The sequence below is a fragment of the Pan paniscus genome, chromosome 1 (genome assembly GCF_029289425.2).
Source record: "Pan paniscus chromosome 1, NHGRI_mPanPan1-v2.0_pri, whole genome shotgun sequence".
Classification (NCBI taxonomy): Eukaryota; Metazoa; Chordata; class Mammalia; order Primates; family Hominidae; genus Pan; species Pan paniscus.
In genome coordinates this window covers 116,989,058-117,010,777 of record NC_073249.2, presented here as the reverse complement: position 1 = coordinate 117,010,777, position 21,720 = coordinate 116,989,058, and the positions used below count along the sequence as shown (strand labels likewise).

General features: G+C 51.5%; 1 protein-coding gene across 1 annotated transcript in view; it reads left to right on the top strand.

Moving 5' to 3' along the window:
- The first annotated feature begins 223 nt into the window (after positions 1 to 223).
- The window catches only part of STRIP1 (striatin interacting protein 1), a 22,603-nt gene continuing 1,106 nt past the window's right edge, over positions 224 to 21,720 (top strand). The window contains exons 1-20 of the mRNA XM_003810647.7: positions 224 to 448; positions 3,529 to 3,598; positions 4,303 to 4,377; positions 4,793 to 4,927; positions 5,016 to 5,136; positions 6,257 to 6,325; positions 7,157 to 7,263; positions 7,355 to 7,482; positions 11,258 to 11,440; positions 11,809 to 12,026; positions 13,011 to 13,076; positions 13,186 to 13,249; positions 14,851 to 14,922; positions 15,691 to 15,765; positions 15,921 to 16,018; positions 17,264 to 17,390; positions 17,617 to 17,717; positions 18,514 to 18,580; positions 19,127 to 19,231; positions 19,854 to 20,058. Coding sequence (XP_003810695.3) covers positions 269 to 448; positions 3,529 to 3,598; positions 4,303 to 4,377; positions 4,793 to 4,927; positions 5,016 to 5,136; positions 6,257 to 6,325; positions 7,157 to 7,263; positions 7,355 to 7,482; positions 11,258 to 11,440; positions 11,809 to 12,026; positions 13,011 to 13,076; positions 13,186 to 13,249; positions 14,851 to 14,922; positions 15,691 to 15,765; positions 15,921 to 16,018; positions 17,264 to 17,390; positions 17,617 to 17,717; positions 18,514 to 18,580; positions 19,127 to 19,231; positions 19,854 to 20,058 — 2,266 coding nt within the window. The 5' untranslated portion in view covers positions 224 to 268. The remainder of the gene's footprint in view (positions 449 to 3,528; positions 3,599 to 4,302; positions 4,378 to 4,792; positions 4,928 to 5,015; positions 5,137 to 6,256; positions 6,326 to 7,156; positions 7,264 to 7,354; positions 7,483 to 11,257; positions 11,441 to 11,808; positions 12,027 to 13,010; positions 13,077 to 13,185; positions 13,250 to 14,850; positions 14,923 to 15,690; positions 15,766 to 15,920; positions 16,019 to 17,263; positions 17,391 to 17,616; positions 17,718 to 18,513; positions 18,581 to 19,126; positions 19,232 to 19,853; positions 20,059 to 21,720) is intronic.

Below are 21,720 nucleotides of genomic sequence, written 5' to 3'. Positions count from 1 at the left end.
GGTAACTAAACTGACTGAAGAAGCTAAGGGAAGCCTCACAGATAAAATTACATCTAAACTGAAACTGAAAGGAAGGAGGAGAACTAAAAAGATCAACAAGGGAAGGACTGCAGACAGAATATCGCGAGGTATTGGTCAGCCAAGATGGCTTCTAACACTGGCCGCCACACTTAATATGGCGGCCAGGGAAATTTCTTGGAGAAAATCACGCGAGAGTTGCATCACGGCGGCTGTGCGCGAGTTAAGCCGGGGGTGTGGAGCAGCCAAGATGGAGCCGGCAGTCGGAGGTCCGGGCCCACTGATCGTGAACAACAAACAGCCCCAGCCCCCGCCACCTCCGCCGCCGGCAGCCGCACAGCCACCACCCGGGGCACCGCGGGCCGCCGCGGGCCTCCTGCCTGGGGGCAAAGCCCGCGAGTTCAACCGCAACCAGCGCAAAGACTCAGAGGTCAGGAGCTTCGGGGGGCGAGGCTCGCACCGGGTCGGGCGGCGCCGGGGGTCCCGGGCCCGGGGCCACTCTAGGGGCCAGGTTGGGCTTCCCGGAAGGCTCGGTAGAGTCCGGCCGAGAACTGTCGCTATACAGCGAAAGGAGCAGGAAGCGAGGCTGGCAGCTCCTGGGGTCTGGGGCATGAGTCCTTGCTCTAGCTTCGCCGCCCGGGAGAGCTTCCCGGAGCCGGCGACTGCTGGTTTGCTCCCCTGGGCCCCGACTGTGGGCGTGGCCTCGAGGCCCTAGCCCCTGGGGAAGCCGCTCTCGCCCCAGCTCGGGGGTGAGGAGTCGGGGGTCTTGGTGCACTCCAGGGCGCTGGGCTGCCGCGCCCCCAACCTAATCATCTCGGGCGTCTGTCCCTGGCACGCGGGCTCCAGCTCCTGGGTCCTGCCGCTCGCAGAGGAAGGCGCGTGTGGGCAGGGAAGGCGCCGGCGAGGATCTGGAAGGAACTTAGAGCCGGACCGAGCTAATTATCACTGAGAGTAGAGTAGGAGGGGGAAACATGTCCTGTTTTTCTGACCTGAGCCAGATCAGGCCATGGGTTAACAGTACCTGTGGTGGGTATTGCGCCCAGTGCGCCTGATACTGAACTGTTAAAGATGAGAAATAGACATTTTAAGCATGCGTTAGGACCCAGCATTCCTTCCTGTCTCGCTAGTGAGCCGTTCCTGCCGTTCTGGAGATGGCATAGTCTGGAACTGACTAGTAACCTCACCCCAAGTTAAAGAATTCCTCCCACTGCCTCCTTTTGCAGAATTCATGAATGAAGATACTCATGTCGCGGCGTTTTAGGGCTTCTTAATCAGCAGGTTCCCAGAGCACTTACTATGCCATCTCCTAGATTGATCAGCAGCCAAACTGATCAGCCAAGTTAATGAGAGGGAATTCCTAGTTGTCCAAGCATAATGTACCAATTCATACCAAAGAGCAATGATACTACCTTTAGACCTGTGGAATCAGTTCCTCAGAAGCTTTTATTTTTTGTTAGCAAGGCTAAACCCCTGAGAAAACATGTCAACAATTGGCAAGCCCGAAGTAGACGTAATTTGAGCTTGGAGTGAATTATTTGAAAAAAACAAAAACACTGACCATTTAGGAGCCCTGGCATGGTGGGATGATGGACATCAGTGTTAACTACTCAGTTTTTCAAGTGGAAGATTACGAAAGTGGAGGGGGGTGAACCTACCTTCATCATGAGAGGAGTTATCATTTTGAAAAATGGTTTAAAATTTTCCAGAGTAGCTATGAATGGTCAAATAGATACCCTCTGACGAATTGTAATTTCTCTTTGTACCCTTTAATTTCCACATAGAGGCCGGGTGCAGTGGCTCACGCCTGTAATCCCAGCACTTGGGGAGGCCGAGGCGGGCGGATCACCTGAGGTCAGGAGTTCCTGTCCAACCTGGCCAATGTGATGAAACCCTGTCTCTACTAAAAATACAAAAATTAGCTGGGCGTGGTGGCTGGTGCCTGTAATCCCAGCTACTCAGGAGCCTGAGACAGGAGAATTGCTTGAACCTGGGAGGTGGAGATTTGCAGTGAGCCGAGATTGCACCATTGCACTCCAGCCTGGGTGACAAGAGCGAAACTCTCCCTGTCTCAAAAAAAAAATTTCCTCATAGACTCATTACATGAAAGACCAGTCAAATGGACACATTTAAGCAGAGACCTGTCTAAATCCATTTCTTTATAGAGAGGCTGATGCCATGATCTTTCTTTAGTCATAGCTGAAATCGGTAGTTTGGGAGCCTGATCAGTGAATGCCTGGAGGACAGGGAGGCTCACATTTGATGAGAGCCCACTATGTACGACATAATTTTGATTAGTCCTTAAAAATCTTCAAAGTAGATTTTCATCATTGCCATTCAATGAATGAAGAAACCGAAGCTCAGTAACTGTGAAAGTGTACACTGTGTTATCTCTGAACACAACGTGGAGTTCTTGTTTGTGGGTATGTTTTTTGTTTTGTTTTGTTTTGTTTTGTTTTGTTTTGAGACAGAGTCTCCGTCTGTCTCCCAAGCTGGAGTGTAGTGGCGCGATCTTGGCTCACTGCAACCTCCACCTCCGGGGCTCAAGTGATTCTCCTGCCTTAGCCTCCCGAGTAGCTGGGACTACAGGCACGCCCCACCATGTAAAAATATATTTTTAAAAAATTTTATATTTTTATTAGAGACGGGGTTTTACCATGTTGGCCAGGCTGGTTTCAAAGTCCTGACCGCAAATGACCCGCCCACCTCGGCCTCCCAAACTGCTGGGATTATAGGCATGAGCCACCTCGCCTGGCCATTGTGGGTATGTTGTGTCATTTTGTGGCTGGTCTTTGTCTTCCCAGGTAGACTGTAATTAAACCTACGGACTTTACCTATTTGTTTCTCACTTCTCTCTTCCCAGTACAAGGCTTCCAAGATGGTGTGTTCTCAGTAATCACCTACTTCCAGCAGGAAAAAGATTGTCTTTGTCACATTTTCTCTTATGTGTGGGAGGGAAGTTGATCTGTTTGGCGGCTGCCTTCTTTGTCAGTTCTCACTGAAATTTGAGACAAAGGTGGGAAAGCTGAGGGTTTCAATACTCATTTTTGTCCTGAGCTGTTGACAGCCCACTAGCCAGAAAGAAGTTAAGACTTCTGGAATCGTAGCATCATATGGAATGGTCATTTACTGCACAAAATACATAGAAACCTTGTATTTATTCATTTAACAAATATGTGTGTATAAACCATTCATTCATTCACTTATTCATGCCAAGTACCATGCTGGACCTTGTGAAATCATTGGTAAGTTAAATGGATGATGTTCTTATTCTCAGGGAACTTGCAGTCTTGTGGAAAGGCAGACAGTAAACACATCCTATAATGATAAGTTATGATAAATGCTCTGAAGGAAAAGTATAGGATACTCTGAGAGGTTTTAGGAAACAAAATGTGAAAAAACATAAAAAAGTGGAGGCAGTGGTGTCCTGTAACACAACAGCATCTCGAAGCATGTGTTTCTTTGATAAATAGAATGATCCTTTTTCCTAAAGCTCTCTCCTCTTGTCAGCAGGGCTATTCGGAGTCACCAGACCTGGAGTTTGAGTATGCTGACACGGACAAGTGGGCTGCAGAGCTCTCGGGTAACGCACAGACCTTTGTGTTATTTGGGGGTGGTTTTTTCCTTATTGGTCTTTAATAAAATTAATAATGAATATCATTTAGGGCTTCATTGCTTTCCCTAGTTAGTTCTATCAAATATATATATATATATATAAGTATAAAACATGTTATTTGATTCAAGCCTTGTGTATCTTATAACTTTGTGTTGTCCTTTACTTTTATGAAGCTGGCTAGAGCCCAGTCCCATTGTGAGACAGTGATGTTCCTTGGCTATCCACTGTGACCCTGACAGTGGTCTCTCCTCCAGCAATGGGTCATGAGGGATGGCTGCATCTGTGCCCATCTGCTGCTGCCACTGCCACTCTCATGTAATGCGAGGTCGGTGTGAGCTGCTTCTCCAGCCTCTATAATACACATCCTGCTCAAGAGGTAGCAGCCATTTGAGAGACGCATCCCAGGTGGCCGTTAGCCCTGGCATGGCATGATGGGATGGATGCACATCGGACTGGAAGTGTCCAGATGGCATTCTGGCACTCTGGTTGTCTCTATTGTGCACATCAGAGCACTAAGATCCCCTTCATAATTAGAGAGCTTATTCCAGGAGTCACTATGACTTAGGGGCAGAGTTGAGAGTGGAAGCAAATGCCTTGCCTTCTCTGCACTTGTGAGACCTGGTGTGCAATGCAGACATGGAACCAATGGTGACGAGACTTTGTTCTGACAGAGCTTTACAGCTACACGGAAGGGCCAGAATTCCTGATGAATCGAAAATGCTTTGAGGAGGACTTCCGGATCCATGGTGAGATGATTTCCCACACTTCTTGCTTCCTTTGCCCTGCATAACGAGAGCTGCAGGTTTCTTTTAGGCATCTGAATGACCTGAGTCATCCTGGAACAGCCTGAGAAGCCTGCTGAACCCTGATGGTTCAAAGCCAGATACATGTAGAGTGGGCTTGTGGCACATAGGTGGGGGCTTTTCAGAATGTGCATATTAGGGGAGAAAAAAAAATCATGTGATTAAAATTGCACCCAAAATACCAGCGTTTCAGTTTGGAAATCAAATTCATAGAGCAGCAGTATGATCTTACCACTTACATAGGGTGTAACTTGTCTTTCTGGTCCTATGGCAGTCCTGAATTTGGTGAGTTAACATGGGTCCATGCCATTGTGAGGATTTTTCTAGGCTCAGGTGTAACTGGTTTCTTGCCCTGCAGTGACAGACAAGAAGTGGACTGAGCTGGATACCAACCAGCACCGGACCCATGCCATGAGGCTCCTGGATGGCTTGGAAGTCACTGCCAGGGAGAAGAGACTCAAGGTGGCTCGAGCAATTCTCTATGTTGCTCAAGGTATTGAGTGGACCTCCCCAGGGTTCCCTGGCACCTCTGCCCACTCAGATGCAGGGAGGGGCTCAGTGAGTTGAACCCTGTATTGCAGGCACGTTTGGGGAGTGCAGCTCGGAGGCAGAGGTGCAGTCCTGGATGCGCTACAACATCTTTCTCCTCCTGGAGGTGGGCACGTTCAATGCTTTGGTGGAGCTTCTGAACATGGAAATAGAGTGAGCATTTTTGAGAGGCTGAGTAGGGAAGGGGAGGCTGGGATGGGAAGGGGGACAGAGTTTGCAGAACTAACTGGCTTTGAGAGGGTTAAATGGGGCAGAAGTTCTGGTCCCAGGCTGTGTTCTGACCACCTGGGTTGAATAACGGAGTTGGTCACTTACACCTTGAAGACTAATGGAGACTAATGACAGGTCCCTGCAGCTCCCTGATGCCAGAGTTTTTACACCAGACAGTGCAGGCCCTGCCCAGGCCTGGGGTGCTCCTCAGAAGGAGACTCTTCACTTTGAGCTCTCTTTTGAACCTGCAGACACTGCTGTGTTCGCCCTGCAGTTTCCGCCTTGGCAGGAGGCCAGGCACAAGACTGACATATGGGCTCAACCAGTGCCTGGCCTTGCCTGTGTCACCTTTGTCCAGTGGACAGGTCAGCTGCTGCTCATCTAAGGATAACACCATCAATGATAAAGCTAAGACAGCTCATTGAGTGCCTGTGTGTCCCAGGCATTGTTCTCAGAATATTACATGTGCTAATTCATGTTAAGGATATACTGTCATCCCCATTTTACAGATGAGGAAACTAAGGCGCAGTTAGAACCAGGATTCAAACCGTGGCAGTCCAGTGCATGGCTGGGTTTTTTGTTTTTGTTTTTGTGTTTTTTTTGTTTTTGTTTTTGTTTTTGTTTTTGAGAGAGAGAGTCTTGTTCTGTTGCCCAGGCTGGAGTGATATGGCGTGAACTTGGCTCATTGCAACCTCCACCTCCCGGCTTCAAGCGATTCTCCTGCCTCAGCCTTCTGAGTAGCTGGGTTTACAGGTGCCTGCCACCCCACCCAGCTAATTTTTGTATTTTTAGTAGAGATGGGGTTTTGCCATGTTGGCCAGGCTGGTCTCAAACTCTTGACCTCAGGTGATCCACCTGCCTCAGCCTCCCGAAGTGCTGGGATTACAGGCATGAGCCACCATGCCCAGCCATGGCCTGGTTTCTTAACCACCGTGTCCTGTGGCCTCTTTTGCAGTCCAAGCACGTATCACAGCATTTTGTTTCCCCATTGGTCAGTACTTGTCAGGGACATCACTTATCTTCCTTCTTGGAGGAAGTTGCTGACTCTCAAAATCTCCTGCAGCAACAGTGCGGCCTGCAGCAGTGCTGTGAGGAAGCCTGCCATCTCCCTGGCTGACAGCACAGACCTCAGGTGAGGCGAGCAGCAAGCCTGGGCTCCTGAGTGTTAGTCAGAGATGAGATCAGAGCAGGGTGTGGGAGGCTGTCTATGGGTGTCATTGCTGTGTGTGCTTCTGTACACATCATCTGCACGTGTGATGGGCTCAGTGTGAATGATTAGTAGGAACTGCTGAGGGCTCGTCCTAGGTGGGACTCTGGGTTGAGACTCCCAAAGGCAATCCAGGGTCAAGTGACTTATTAGAGCCACAGCTAAGTGTGGCCTCCTACTCACACTGTTACTCAGGACCTGGTCGTGGGGTGTTTTGTATTTGGATGAAACACTTGATGATGTTCCCTGGACTCCCACCTTCTTGTGTACACAGCTTGATGCTCATCTTCATTGGGTTAGACCTGACAGCTTCCTAATGTTTCATGGCTGCCCGGGAGCTCACAGCAACTGCTGACCACCAAGATCACCCCTCAGTTTTTGAGGGTTGAAATCTGGCTCTTTTTATGAATTTGGAAGTTTTTAGACTAGGTGGTTGTAGTGTTGCCTCCCGGGTGTTAGGATCCCTGGGCGTCACCTCTCAGCTCCTGCTTTCCATTTCCTCATCATAAACCCTGTTTTTGTTCTCACTGTGACCCTGTTCTGCTTTGACCCTACAGCTCCCTACCACCTTTGTGGTTTTTTTCTTTTCAGGAAGCTTAGGGTGGTAAATGCTTTTGGCCATTATTGTTCATACTCATTTATTCAGATACCATTTATTAATAGTAAGCCCCTGCTTTGTGTAAGCACTTTGTTAGACACTAGGGTGCTCCTTTGACCCCCCATCCCACTCCATTGTGAGCTGGCTCTTGTCCTCAGGGTCCTGCTCAACATCATGTACCTGATAGTGGAGACCGTTCATCAGGAGTGTGAGGGTGACAAGGCTGAGTGGAGGACCATGCGGCAGACCTTCAGAGCCGAGCTGGGTAGGACCCTGGGGATCCTCTCTAGAGGCCCTGCCTGGAAGCTGAGGCGGAAGGCTTTGAGAGGGTCCTGATACCTTTGTGTCACCTCCAGGCTCCCCGCTGTACAACAATGAGCCATTTGCCATCATGCTGTTTGGGATGGTGACCAAATTTTGCAGTGGTCACGCCCCTCACTTTCCCATGAAGAAAGTTCTCTTGCTGCTCTGGAAGACAGTATTGGTGAGCACCTCCTTGGAGGAGGAGAACGGTGCTATGGGATGGGCAGTAGGGAGACTGTTCCTTGAATATCCTTTTGAATATTGAATTATGTGACTGTAAAACTGCTTTGGTAAAAAAAATTATTTAAAAAGCTGCTAAAAGGAGATGACAAAAGAAGGGCCACTATTGTCCCATTGCAGCCAACGAGGACATAGGCCTTGAGTCAGAGTAGGCTATTGGCTCTCTGACCCCGGAAGCTGTTTTCTGTCATAGAACAGCTCTCCCCCAGACAAGTTGCCTCTCAGCAAGCAGCTCTGGACCTGGAGTTTGTAAAGGGATTTGAGGCAAAGTTACAGCTGATGTAATTGGGGCCCTGGTTGGATATCACTTAAAGGGGCAAGAGTGAGCCCTGAGCCAGCCTCCATTTTCTTCAGGGTATGGTGTCAACCCGACTCTGTGTCTAGGTAGGGAGGGACTGGGTGCCAGGGTGGGCCATCCAGCACACTGGGCTTGGAGCGTTGTTAGCAGCCAGGCCATGCCAGGAGGCCTTCCCAGGAGGAGTGAGATGGGGAGGCGGTGGAGGTGAGTTGGGCCTCTGCTACACTGGGGCTCATCCTTCCTTTCAGAATGGGTCAACTCTGGAGCCAGGGCTCAGTAAGTATAGGATTTCTTAAGAGTCATTGACACATTTTATCTTGGCCACACATTCTGTTCTTCATAAAGCCTTGCTAAGGCTAGAGAGGAAAGCTGAATTGCTCAGAAACAGTAAAACTAAGCAGTCTAAAGCTGGATGTTGCTGGGGTTTCTGCTTCTTGGGAGATGTTTAGATGAAGCTTTTTTTTTCTTCTAAATTTGAGCAACCAACAGTATTTCTTTTTTTTTTTTTTTTAATTGATCATTCTTGGGTGTTTCTCGCAGAGGGGGATCTGGCAGGGTCACAGGACAATAGTGGAGGGAAAGTCAGCAGATAAACAAGTGAACAAAGGTCTCTGATTTTCCTAGGCAGAGGACCCTGCGGCCTTCCGCAGTGTTTGTGTCCATGGGTACTTGAGATTAGGGAGTGGTGATGACTCTTAACGAGCATGCTGCCTTCAAGCATCTGTTTAACAAAGCACATCTTGCACCACCCTTAATCCATTCAACCCTGAGTGGACACAGCACATGTTTCAGAGAGCACAGGGTTGGGGGCAAGGTCACAGATCAACATGAGCCCAAGGCAGAAGAATTTTTCTTAGTACAGAACAAAATGAAAAGTCTACCATGTCTACCTCTTTCTACACAGACACGGCAACCATCCGATTTCTCAATCTTTTCGCCACCTTTCCCCCTTCTTTCTATTCCACAAAACCGCCATTGTCATCATGGCCCGTTCTCAATGAGCTGTTGGGTACACCTCCCAGACGGGGTGGTGGCCGGGCAGAGGGGCTCCTCACTTCCCAGTAGGGGCGGCCGGGCAGAGGCGCCCCTCACCTCCCGGACGAGGCGGCTGGCCGGGTGGGGGGCTGACCCCCCTACCTCCCTCCCGGACGGGGCGGCTGGCCGGGCGGGGGGCTGAGCCCCCCACCTCCCTCCCGGACGGGGCGGCTGGCCGGGCGGGGGGGCTGACCCCCCCCCACCTCCCTCCCGGACGGGGCGGCTGGCCGGGCAGAGGGGCTCCTCACTTCCCAGTAGGGGCAGCCAGGCAGAGGCGCCCCTCACCTCCCGGACGGGGTGGCTGGCCGGGTAGGGGGCTGAGCCCCCCACCTCCCTCCCGGATGGGGCGGCTGGCCGGGCAGGGGGCTGACCCCCCCACCTCCCTCCCGGATGGGGCGGCTGGCCGGGTGGGGGGCTGACCCCCCACCTCCCTCCCGGACAGGGCGGCTGGCCGGGCAGAGGGGCTCCTCACTTCCCAGTAGGGGCGGCCGGGCAGAGGCGCCCCTCACCTCCCAGACGGGGTGGCTGGCCGGGTGGGGGCTGAGCCCCCCACCTCCCTCCCGGACGGGGCGGCTGGCCGGGCGGGGGGCTGACCCCCCCACCTCCCTCCCGGATGGGGCGGCTGGCCCCCCCACCTCCCTCCCGGACGGGGCGGCTGGCCGGGCAGAGGGGCTCCTCACTTCCCAGTAGGGGCGGCTGGGAAGAGGCGCCCCTCACCTCCCGGACGGGGTGGCTGGCCGGGCGGGGGGCTGAGCCCCCCACCTCCCTCCCGGACGGGGCGGCTGGCCGGGCGGGGGGCTGACCCCCCCACCTCCCTCCCGGACGGGGCGGCTGGCCGGGTGGGGGGCTGACCCCCCCACCTCCCTCCCGGATGGGGCGGCTGGCCAGGCAGAGGGGCTCCTCACTTCCCAGTAGGGGCGGCCGGGCAGAGGCGCCCCTCACCTCCCGGATGGGGCGGCTGGCCGGGCAGGGGGCTGACCCCCCCACCTCCCTCCCGGACGGGGCGGCTGGCCGGGCGGGGGGCTGACCCCCCCATCTCCCTCCTGGACGTGGTGGCTGCCGGGCGGAGACGCTCCTCACTTCCCAGACGGGGTGGCAGCTGGGCGGTGGGGCTCCTCACTTCTCAGACGGGGCGGTTGCCAGGCGGAAGGTCTCCTCACTTCTCAGACGGGGCGGCCGGGCAGAGACGCTCCTCACCTCCCAGACGGGGTCGCGGCCTGGCCGAGGCGCTCCTCACATCCCAGACGGGGCGGCGGGGCAGAGGCACTCCCCACATCTCAGACGATGGGCGGCCGGGCAGAGACGCTCCTCACTTCCTAGATGGGATGGCGGCCGGGGAGAGGCACTCCTCACTTCCCAGGTGGGATGGCAGCTGGGCAGAGACGCTCCTCACTTTCCAGACTGGGCAGCCAGGCAGAGGGGCTCCTCACATCCCAGACGATGGGCGGCCGGGCAGAGACGCTCCTCACTTCCCAGACGGGGTGGCGGCCGGGCAGAGGCTGCAATCTCCGCACTTTGGGGGGCCAAGGCAGGCGGCTGGGAGGTGGAGGCCGTAGCGAGCCGAGATCACGCCACTGCACTCCAGCCTGGGCACCATTGAGCACTGAGTTAATGAGACTCCGTCTGCAATCCCGGCCCCTCGGGAGGCCGAGGCTGGCGGATCACTCGCGGCTAGGAGCTGGAGACCAGTCCGGCCAACACAGTGAAACCCACCAAAAAAACACAAAAACCAGTCAGGCGTGGCGGGGTGAGTGCAATCGCAGGCACTCGGCAGGCTGGGGCAGGAGAATCAGGCAGGGAGGCTGCAGCGAGCCGAGATGGCAGCAGTACAGTCCAGCTTTGGCCCGGCATGAGAGGGAGACCGTGGAAAGGAGAGGGAGAGGGAGACGGGAGACGGGAGAGGGAGACGGGAGACGGGAGACGGGAGAGGGAGACGGGAGACGGGAGAGGGAGACGGGAGAGGGAGACGGGAGAGGGAGACGGGAGAGGGAGAGCAACCAACAGTATTTCTAATTTGACTTTGAAAGACTTGCATGTACAACTTGTGAAACATGAGTCTCACCAACTTTTCTAGGAACTTGCAGGGTTAGGCTCTTTGCTTCTTTTTAAATTGAAGAGTATGTCATAGGTGCAGAGTTAGTGTATCTGCACTGGGGTCAGTCAGCCTGCATCTCTACTCTTTCCTTGTTCCTTTTTCTCCTTTCCCTTGCGGATGTCACGGAATTCTCCTTGGGAGTAGCTTCAGTCCGTTGTTCAGGGGTTGCTTGGGTCTCTATAAAGACATGGGTCATGATGTCATGAATGTTTCTGAGCCTGACACAATGGTCAGGGGCCAGCCTGTGGACACATTGACCCTGGCTCTGCTTCCCTGTCTGTGATGCAGTGCACGCTAGGCGGCTTTGAGGAGCTGCAGAGCATGAAGGCTGAGAAGCGCAGCATCCTGGGCCTCCCCCCGCTTCCTGAGGACAGCATCAAAGTGATTCGCAACATGAGAGCAGCCTCTCCACCAGCATCTGCTTCAGACTTGATTGAGCAGCAGCAGAAACGGGGCCGCCGAGAGCACAAGGTGAGGATGACAGAGGTCCCTGTGACGCCTGAGGGCCCTCAAGGTGCATGCTTGCAGCAGCACAGTCCTTGGAGGAGCAGGGCTGCTGGAAATGATCTCTGATCAGCCAGTCAGAATCATGCCTCCACAGCGAGGATACTTTGTCCCCAGCTCTGGTCCAGTGTATGGTGAGTACTCAGCACGTGGTGCTTTTGAGGGACTGGAGCAAGAAGTAGTTGATGGTTTGGCCCCCGTCTTGACTCCCACTCTGGTTTTTCCACTGTTCTTGCCTCTACTGGACACCCGTATGTGCTGTGTCTCCTCTGGCTGCACTTCCCTGGTCTGCGTCCTCAGTTGGCTCTTGTCTCATCTCCCTTCCCTGGTTTCAGGCTCTGATAAAGCAGGACAACCTAGATGCCTTCAATGAGCGGGATCCCTACAAGGCTGATGACTCTCGAGAAGAGGAAGAGGAGAATGATGATGACAACAGTCTGGAGGGGGAGACGTTTCCCCTGGAACGGGATGAAGTGATGCCTCCCCCGCTACAGCACCCACAGACTGACAGGCTGACTTGCCCCAAAGGGCTCCCGTGGGCTCCCAAGGTCAGGTGAGTCTCAGACCTCCAGAGCACTCATAGTTCCTGAGGCAGAGCCCTCACACCCTCAGGCCTGCCACCTGGCCTATGTCACCATGTGTGGTCCTCTGCAGGGCAGGCTGACCGTGGCTCTGGGATGAGGCTCTCTTAAAGCACCCTGTGCTGTCCTGAGGGTCTCAGGGAGGCCGGCCTTGCTGGTCTCACACAACATGGCCCTCATGTGGCTACTGAGGCATTAATTGGAGTTAGCTCTTGGTTAGATGTGCTAGTGAAGGGGGATAGGAAACAAATAAAAACAAAAGCATTTAAGCAAACATGTCTCCACCCATCCTAGGGTTGTGTATGGTTTTTAACAAAAATGATAGCTTAAGGAAGAGTTTCTTTAGAGCCATAATGAAAATGTTTGAGATATATGTGGGTAAATCGATGGATGGGACGGTACCTGGAGATATATAAATGGTGTCTGTTTGATAGGCAGCAGGTTAAGAAATAGATGAACATGTGAGAGGATATAGAAGTCACTTTCTTGATCCAGGTAAAGCCTCAGTTTTCAGTGATCTGTGAAGGGAATGCAAAACAGATCATCAGAAAATGCAAGGTATGCTGATTGTTTGGGATAGGAAAAGTGAGCTATATGAAAAATCAGTAGCCTATAGCTTTAATTGTTTAAAAGTTTTAATATTTAAGAAAGTCTGTTGACAAACTTGTTCATACTATCTGAATAAAGTATGTTTTTAAGTTTGATGTATCCCTTTAATTTTATGAATAAACTAGTTAACATGTATTTCCAGGTTACTGATGCAGCAAAATTATAAGAAACATTAAAATTCTCTGAAAATTTCAGTTTTTTTCCCTTTTTTCAAAGAGAAAAACAATTATAGGAGACTTCTCCTGGCTTCACAGTTTCTGGATGCTGTGTTTTTGTTAACTGTAACACTTTGAAATAGCATTTGCTAAAAACCTTTTTTCTTTCTCTCTTTTTTGGTGATGTGGCAGAGAGAAAGACATTGAGATGTTCCTTGAGTCCAGCCGCAGCAAATTTATAGGTTACACTCTAGGCAGGTGAGTAAAAGCCGAGTTCATTTTGCTGTTAGCTCTCCCGGCCTTTGGTGTTTGGGATCCCAGGTGATTTGATGTCGAGGCTCAACACAGGGCCTTCTTTATTCTCCAGTGACACGAACACAGTGGTGGGGCTGCCCAGGCCAATCCACGAAAGCATCAAGACTCTGAAACAGGTGAGTGGCTTTGGGTGAGCTTTTGGCTTGTTTGGTCCTAAGTGAGTAGAGTGAAACCAGCCTGTAGGGAGAAGCCTTTTAAGACTGTTGTCTGCCTGCAAGAACCTGGGGTAGAGGCCGGGGTGGACTTTGCAATAACCTTGCAAACAGTCTTTCGTAAGTTTTGCTTGTTTTATTATAAGTTTTACTTGTTTTAGCTGAGCTTTTGTTTGGGACTGACTGGAAAGTCTTTAAAGATTATATTACCTGACCACCGGGCACCAAGGCATGCGCCTGTAGTCCCAGCTACTCAAGAGGTTGATGCAGGAGGATTGTTTGAGCACAGGAGATCAAGGCTACAGTGAGCTATGATCATGGTCCTGCACTCTAGCCTGGGCCACAGAGTGAGACCCGGATTCTTTAAAAAAAAAAAAAAAAAGGATTATATTACTTGACAGTTGTTGAAATTCTAAAGAGCTCAATAAATAGCCCTCCTTTTCCTTGCCCACGTTCTCAGGCGGTTGAAATAGAGGAGTAGGCAGATGGAGATTGTAATGCCAACTTTATAGCTCATAGAGCCATGGAGAATGAGGCTTAAGAACACAGCAGTAGTGTCCTAATACGTTGTTCCAGAATTAGGCAGAGTTACCTACCAGTCCCAGGCAGTGTGGGGAGGCTCTGCCAAGCTTGGTGGCGGGGAGGAGAAGAGAGCAGACTCTCAGCAGGCAGACAGGTTCTAAAGAGAAAAGAGAATGGTGAGGACAAGTCCGCCCTGTGTCCCCTCCCATACTCTCCGATCAGAGAAGGGAGGAGTGAGTGTGTGGACGGGGCAGAGAGAGATGAGGGGTGTTTCGCAAACCCCTGTCCCTCCACACGGGAGAGAACATTAAGAGTGGGGAAGAGGCATCTTCCCTAACAGCTATCTGGAGTGAAACTGTTTATATGTTTTTGAAATATATTTTTGGAATTTGTAGTACTAAGTGGTCTCTCTGCAGCTAGGCTTTTTGAGTACTTGATTTTGCTTTCAGTTTTTCTCCTGTTGCTGTAGCTATCTGAAAGGCCATTTCCCTCCTTTAATTTACTTTTTTCTTATCTACCATGGGCTTCTTACCCTAGTTGCAAGAGGAAGGGGCCCTTTTAGAAAAATGTTTTGGGGTCAGGCATGGTGGCTCACGCCTATAATCCCAGCACTTTGAGAGGCCAAGGTGGGTGGATCACCTAAGGTTAGGAGTTCAAGACCAGCCTCACCAACATGGCAAAATCCCATCTCTACTAAAAATACAAAAATTAGCCAGGCGTGGTGGTGCACACCTGTAGTCCCAGCTACTTGGGAGGCTGGAGCAGGAGAATTGCTTGAACCGGGGAGGCGGAGGTTGCAGTGAGCCAAGATCATGCCACTGCACTCCAGTCTGGGCAACAGAGGAGGGCTTCATCTCAAAAAAAAAAAAAAAGAAAAGAAAAATATCTGGGGTTTGGGATTTTAGCTAGGGATTTTTGTGGTGACTTAATCCTCTTTCAGAAGACTGTGTTTGAAGACAAATGTGTGGGGTTTTTGCTAGAGTGCAGGGAGTTTGGCCAGAGAATGTTTTCCCCAGCCCTTCTTTTCCCATCTCTCCCTCCAGCACAAGTACACGTCGATTGCAGAGGTCCAGGCGCAGATGGAGGAGGAATATCTCCGCTCCCCTCTCTCAGGGGTAAGTTGGAGGTCCTCAGTCCGGGCATGGTGGCTCACGCCTGTAATCCCAGCACTTTGGGAGGCTGAGGAGGGCGGATCATGAGGTCAGGAGATTGAGACCATCCTGGCTAACATGGTGAAACCCCGTCTCTACTAAAAAAAAAAAATTAGCCGGCCGTGGTGGCGGGCATCTGTAGTCCCAGCTATTCAGGAGGCTGAGGCAGAAGAATGGCATGAACCCGGGAGGCGGAGCTTGTAGTGAGCCGAGATGGCGACAGAGCGAGACCATCTCAAAAGAAAAAAGTTAGAGGTCCTCTTCAGCCCCCGGGATCCCCAGCTCTTCCCAGGCATTGTGCTGGGATTAGACCACAAGGTTGCCCCAGGCCCTGCCCTCAAAGAGCTCCCAGTCCCCCTCCCAATGCACAGGCTGAGACACGTCTAGTGCAGGATTAAGAATACAGACTGAGTCAGGAACCTGCCTCTGATGCCTGGGTCCACCACTTTATGGATGGCAACTTAGGCAAGTTACTGGATCTCTCTATGCTTTATTTCCTTGTCTGTGAAATAGGAATAATAATACCTTTATAGGGTTATAATAATAAGGATGAACTGAGTTATTACAAGTAAAATGCTTGGCACATTGTTTGTGTTCAGGGTTTGCTGTTACCGTCATTAACATCATTATGTACATCACTGTTTACAGGTTTTCCTCCAGCCAGCTAGGAAGCTGGCTCAGGAGATTGTATTCTGGGCTGGGGTTTTATGCTTGTACTCATTATGTTAAAAGGGAGAAGAAGAAGTTGAGCAAGTCCCTGCAGAAACACTCTACCAAGGCTTGCTCCCCAGCCTGCCTCAGTATATGGTGAGTGGTGCCTGCAGTGGGACCCTCCCACTACACTGGCCTTAGAGCAGGCCCTGCCGTCCTCCTGCCACCTGCGGACCAACAGGAGGACTGCTCAGAGCTTAATTTTGACCCTGGGCTCTCAGACCTGTGTCTGAATGGTCTACTCTTCCCAGATTGCCCTCCTGAAGATCCTGTTGGCTGCAGCACCCACCTCAAAAGCCAAAACAGACTCAATCAACATCCTAGCGGACGTCTTGCCTGAGGAGATGCCGTGAGTATCATTCTGTGAATGAAGCAGGTGGGGCAGAAGATAGATGGAGAAGGGCAAACATTTTCCTCTTGTCAGGTTGGTTGTTGTTGGCCCAGCTCTACAGGTTAAATGTAGGTATTTTTGACCCAAAAAAAGGAAACTACGAGATTAAAGAGTTTCACTGGTTGGGGAGATGGCTTGGTCCTGTTGGCCTGGATTCTAGTGTAGACTCTACCACTGAGCAAACTCCTGAGTGAATTGGGGAAAGTCATTTCCTCCTCTGTAAAATGAGTGGGGCCACCCTGGACATTTCCCCAAAGCCCCACTCTCCAGCTGTGATTGGGACACCCAGGATGAGGAGGGTTAGTTTGTAGACAGCTTGCCAGCAACAGCTGAACCTGTGCCAGGTATAGAGACATCCCTTTTCAAAGCCAGTGATCGGGCACGCAGAATGCTGGCAAATGTCTCAGGGCGATAGAGTGAGATTCTTCAGAGCTCTTCTGCCCTGTGCTCTGTACTTGTCTTTCATGTGAGAGTCCAGATTGAGATCATGTTCTACTTTGAGAAGGACCTGGACCTTGACCTGATCTTCTGCCTGCCTGGGCCACCAGCCCTGAGCCCAGCTCCTGGGTGGCTGTGGCCCTGGAGTATGGCAGTGATGGCCGGGTGAGGGAGGAGGCAGGGGTTGGCTAACAGCAGAGGGAGGATCACAGAACACTAGGCCATCATGTGATGGTCCTTGGAAAAAAGGTTCTAGAGTCAAATACTATATATTTGATTCATGGATTTCTCTTATAAGGAGGAATTCCTCTTACAAAGATGTACAGTGAGAAGTCCTGAATTAAGAAACCAGTGTAACTCAGTGCTTCCTAAATTTATCTTACTCCAAAACCCTTTTTTTCCATGACATGAAACTTGCCAATATCCTGGTATTCCACAGAACACATTTTGGAGAACTCAGGTTAATATGGCAGCAGAAGCTTAGGGGAGATCTTGGAAAGGAGAAGAAGTTCATTTTTGGAGGAAAGGCAGAGAAACAGACTGAGAATGTATTAGAGGGCATCATGGGGAAGAAATAAATTGTGCGAGGCTACATTGCTTGGGAGGTGGATGGGGGAGCCCTCGGCTGACTTCTGAGATGTCCTTGGGGTGAGTGGGGAGGTAGGAGTCTTTGCCCAGGAGGCTCCGGAGTCCATCTTTTCTGTGGGCACCTAGAAATGAGGTACTGCACATGCTGGTGGCTTACCCAGGCAATTATGTTTCCAGCACCACAGTGTTGCAGAGCATGAAGCTGGGGGTAGACGTAAACCGCCACAAAGAGGTCATTGTTAAGGCCATTTCTGCTGTCCTGCTGCTGCTGCTCAAGCACTTTAAGTTGAACCATGTCTACCAGGTACCCACAGGGCTTTCCCTCCTGTCCTGTGGGCTGGGGCCTCGGGCACTGCTGCTCCTCCAGCCCACAAGAACGGGGGCCTTGGCCTTTGACGCACTTGAACTCTGCATGAATGTTCTAAGACATGGCCCTTCAGCCAAGGCCTTTCATCCCTGGAGGAAAGAGGACAAGGTCCTAAGGGCCGCGCCTTTTTTTTTTTTTTTTTTTTTTTTCCTGTTGGCTTCAGTTTGAATACATGGCCCAGCACCTGGTGTTTGCCAACTGCATTCCTTTGATCCTAAAGTTCTTCAATCAAAACATCATGTCCTACATCACTGCCAAGAACAGGTGATGAGGGCCAGGGACCACGAAGGGGTGGATATGGTCAGACGGCAGAGTTCCCAGCTGGTATTTCCCACTGTGTCTATTTTTCCAGCACCTACGAGCCAGCACTGTGCTAGGCATCAAGACATAAAGATAAATGAGACATGGCCTCTGCCTGTGGAGAGCCCACTGTGTCAAATCTGAGTCTAGCTAGTCCTGCCCCAGGTGACTTGGTCTGTGCCTGGACAGGAGGGTTTTCATCCCAGGATCTAGTACTTTCCTCCCTGTCCCTTCTGTACTTTTTTTTTTTTTTTTTTTTTTTTTTTTTATGAGGAGTCCATGGGCTGCTTGCTCTCTCTAAGGGGCTCGGCCATGTGCCTTGTAATGCCCTATCTGCTGACTCTTAGCCCCTGCTGTTGGCCTGGTGCCAGCTGTGCTTGACATTACTTGCTCTTCAGTGTGATATACCACAGGGCGCCGGCCAGACCCTGTCTCCAGAAAGGTTTGGCATAAATTAGTTGCCCTGAGCGATCTCCTCCCCCGCCCCACATTGATTGCTGTGGGGGAAGCTGTGAGGGTCTCTGCCCCTTACAAGATCAACAAGCTGGCCTCTGGCTACAGGGGTGCCTTACAAGTTCTCTTGTAACAGATATTTCCTCATCTTATAGGTGGGGAAACTGGGGTGGGACACACCAGATAGATTCCTACTTCTGCTCCAACAAGTGAGGGAGGAAAGCTGGGAGCTGGCTCAGGCACGGCTGCTCCACCAGGCCCTGGGCCTTTGCTCATGGTGGGCACCTGGGTCCTCTCCCCTCTGCAGCATTTCTGTCCTGGATTACCCTCACTGCGTGGTGCATGAGCTGCCAGAGCTGACTGCGGAGAGTTTGGTGAGTGGCTGGGCTCTCCTCAGCTGTCCTTTTGGCACCAGGGTCAGTGGGTAGATAGCCTGCCTACCCCAACACTGCAGGAATAGAGGTGTCTCCCACAGGTGAAATCACTGTGGAGTGCCCGGCTTTTAAAGCACCGTAAGTGTACAGAAGGGCCAGGAGGAGGGCTCTTGCAGAGCAGAGAGATTTGGATTTAGGGATTAGTCAGGGAGTGTGGTCTTCAGGGGCTGCTGATCCAGAGCTCGCCTAGTAGAGGGCTTCTCTCCCTCAACACTGGACTCGGTAGTAGGAGCTCTGGGGCAGCCCAAGGCCACAGCTCCCAGTATCATGGTTCATATTTCCTGCAGGAAAAGTCTAGGGAGCCTCCCTCTTCCCCTAGTCCCCTGCCAGCTTCTGGGATGGAGTCCTGGGGCTGCTCTGAGAGCAGGGGGTTCCTGGTAGAGGCCTGGAGACCCGGCTGTCCTGAGATCATGTGTGAGGGACTTTTGGAAACTGCTGCACACACTGCAGCCATGAGGGCTGATTGTTCCTGGGTTTACCCTGCAGGAAGCAGGTGACAGTAACCAATTTTGCTGGAGGAACCTCTTTTCTTGTATCAATCTGCTTCGGATCTTGAACAAGCTGACAAAGTGGAAGCATTCAAGGACAATGGTGAGTGAGTCAGTGTAGTCAGCAGGCTTGGAACTTGGAGCTCAAAGAAGAGTGCTGGGAGCAGGGAGTCCCCAGGGTGGGGCTCACTGTGCCTTCTCACTTAACTTTACTGTAGCCGTATCCTTGCATTTTAAGGGCCAATTCCCAGTTCCTTGATGAATTGAACTGGAATCTGGAAGAGGCCCAGTCATGCACTGAAACAAATCTACATTTATAGAAGAGCTTTTTCCATGTCGTCTTAATCTTGATTGGTAACATAATCAGGGTTCTGAGAATCTTCCTTAACTCTGGGTCTGTGGATGCCTTTGGGGTGGGGAGGTCCTTGAATCCTCTGATAACTGTGTGTACATGTACACCGGAATGTTTCTGGAAAGAATCCATAGCTTTCTTCAGATTCCAAAGTGACACATAGTTAGGGTGACCAACCATCCTGGTTTGTCTGGAACTCTACTGGTTTTAGCATTTAAAGTCCTATGTATCAGGAAACTCTTCAGTCCAAGGGAAACTGGGATGGTTTGTCACCCTGACAGTAACTTCCAAAGGGTTAAGCAGCAGTGTGACCTGGGATGTATGCATTTATTTCTGTCTTCAACTTGGGCTGCTTGCTTGTTTCCCTTCCCAGATGCTGGTGGTGTTCAAGTCAGCCCCCATCTTGAAGCGGGCCCTAAAGGTGAAACAAGCCATGATGCAGCTCTATGTGCTGAAGCTGCTCAAGGTACAGACCAAATACTTGGGGCGGCAGTGGCGAAAGAGCAACATGAAGACCATGTCTGCCATCTACCAGAAGGTGCGGCATCGGCTGAACGACGACTGGGCATACGGCAATGGTGAGACTCTGCACTCAGCCAGATTTGGGTGGGAGTGTGTCGGGAAAAGTGACATCTTTCACTCCCTGCCCGTGGTACTCAGGTACTTCTCTGCCCTGAGCTTCCCCCCAAGGAACAGGAAGGAGCCCAGCTCCTGCTTTTGTAGCATCAGGATGGGCACTCTAGGAAGGACTCTGAGAAGCTACCCAGGCTTGGCATCTGCGATCATCCCCATCTCTCCTTATACCTCCAAGTCATCCCTTTTCTAGAAATTGTCATAAGACTGTGTCCCCTCTTTTCATCCCCATTTTGGCCACCTAAACTCTTACAGCTCTTGACTGACTTCCCTGCCTCTAATTCCTTCCCCTCCATCAGTGTCTCAGATTTCCCTAGTGATCCTTTTTTACTTTAATGTTTTTTAAAGATAGGGTCTCGCTCTGTTGCCCAGGCTAGAGTGCGATCCTGGCTCACCACAACATCTGCCTCCTGGGCTCAAACTATCCTCCTGCCTTAGCCTCCTGAGTAGCTGGAACCACAGGCACATGCCACTGTGCCCACCTAATTGTATCTTTTTTGTAGAGACAGGGTTTCACCATGTTTCCCAGGGTGGTCTTTTTTTTTTTTTGAGACAGAGATTCTGTCGCCCAGGCTGGATTGCAGTGGCACAGTCTCAGCTCACTGCAACCTCTGCCCCCCAGGTTTAAGCGATTCTCCCGCCTCAGCCTCCCAAGTAGCTGGGACTACAGCTGGACGCCACCATGTCCAGCTAATTTTTGTATTTTTTGTAGAGACGGGGTTTCACTATGTTAGCCAGGCTGGTCTCGAGTTCCTGGCCTCAAGTGATGCACCCGCCTCAGCCTCCCAAAGTGCTGGGATTACAGGCATGATCCACTGTGCCCAGCCTTCTCAGGGGGTTCTTGAACTCCTGGGTTCAAGCGATCCACGAGCCTCGGCCTCCCAGAGTGTTGGGATTACAAGCGTGAGCCGCTGCGCCCAGCCCCCTAGTGAATCTTTTCAACATGCAGATCCTGTGCTGTTACCTCCCTGAGTAAAATCCTTCATTAGCTTCCTATTTCCCTTAGAATTAGATTCAGACTCAGGCAGGGCATGTGAGGCGGCATGTGAGGCTCCCTCGTCCTTTTTCATTCTCCTCCTCTGTAATCTGACCCAGCTTCCTTTTCAACCTTGTTACGGGCTGTCAGTCCAGCCTCCATCATACCCAGAGCTCCAGGCACAGGGAGTCCTTAGTCCCTGAACATAGCCGTGTGGTTCCCACTACTAGGCCTCTGCAGGCACTCTTCTTTCGCCCACAGTGTGTCTCCCCTGCCCACCTGGGCTGTTCTGTGTGTGCGTGTTGCTGCGTTGTTGCTTTTCTGGAATATACCACCATGGCTGAATGACTGTGTCTGTACTCTCAATGCCCTGTGAATGTGTGCAGGCCCACAGTGGCACACGGTACCTGGTTGGGGAGTTGAGAGAGAATGAGCAAAGGGGAAGATCTCCAGGTTCCTCCCTCTGACGCCAGAGAGCCAGGGAGAATGCCACTTTGAGAGAAATGTGTTGTACACATGGTTCTCCCTCTCTGGGTCTACATAATCCCTACAGTATAAGCCTCTTTCTCAGTACCTCTGGCTTTTCTGCTTGTACTTGACTCTCCTTTGGATCTAGGAAGGAATTCCTGGC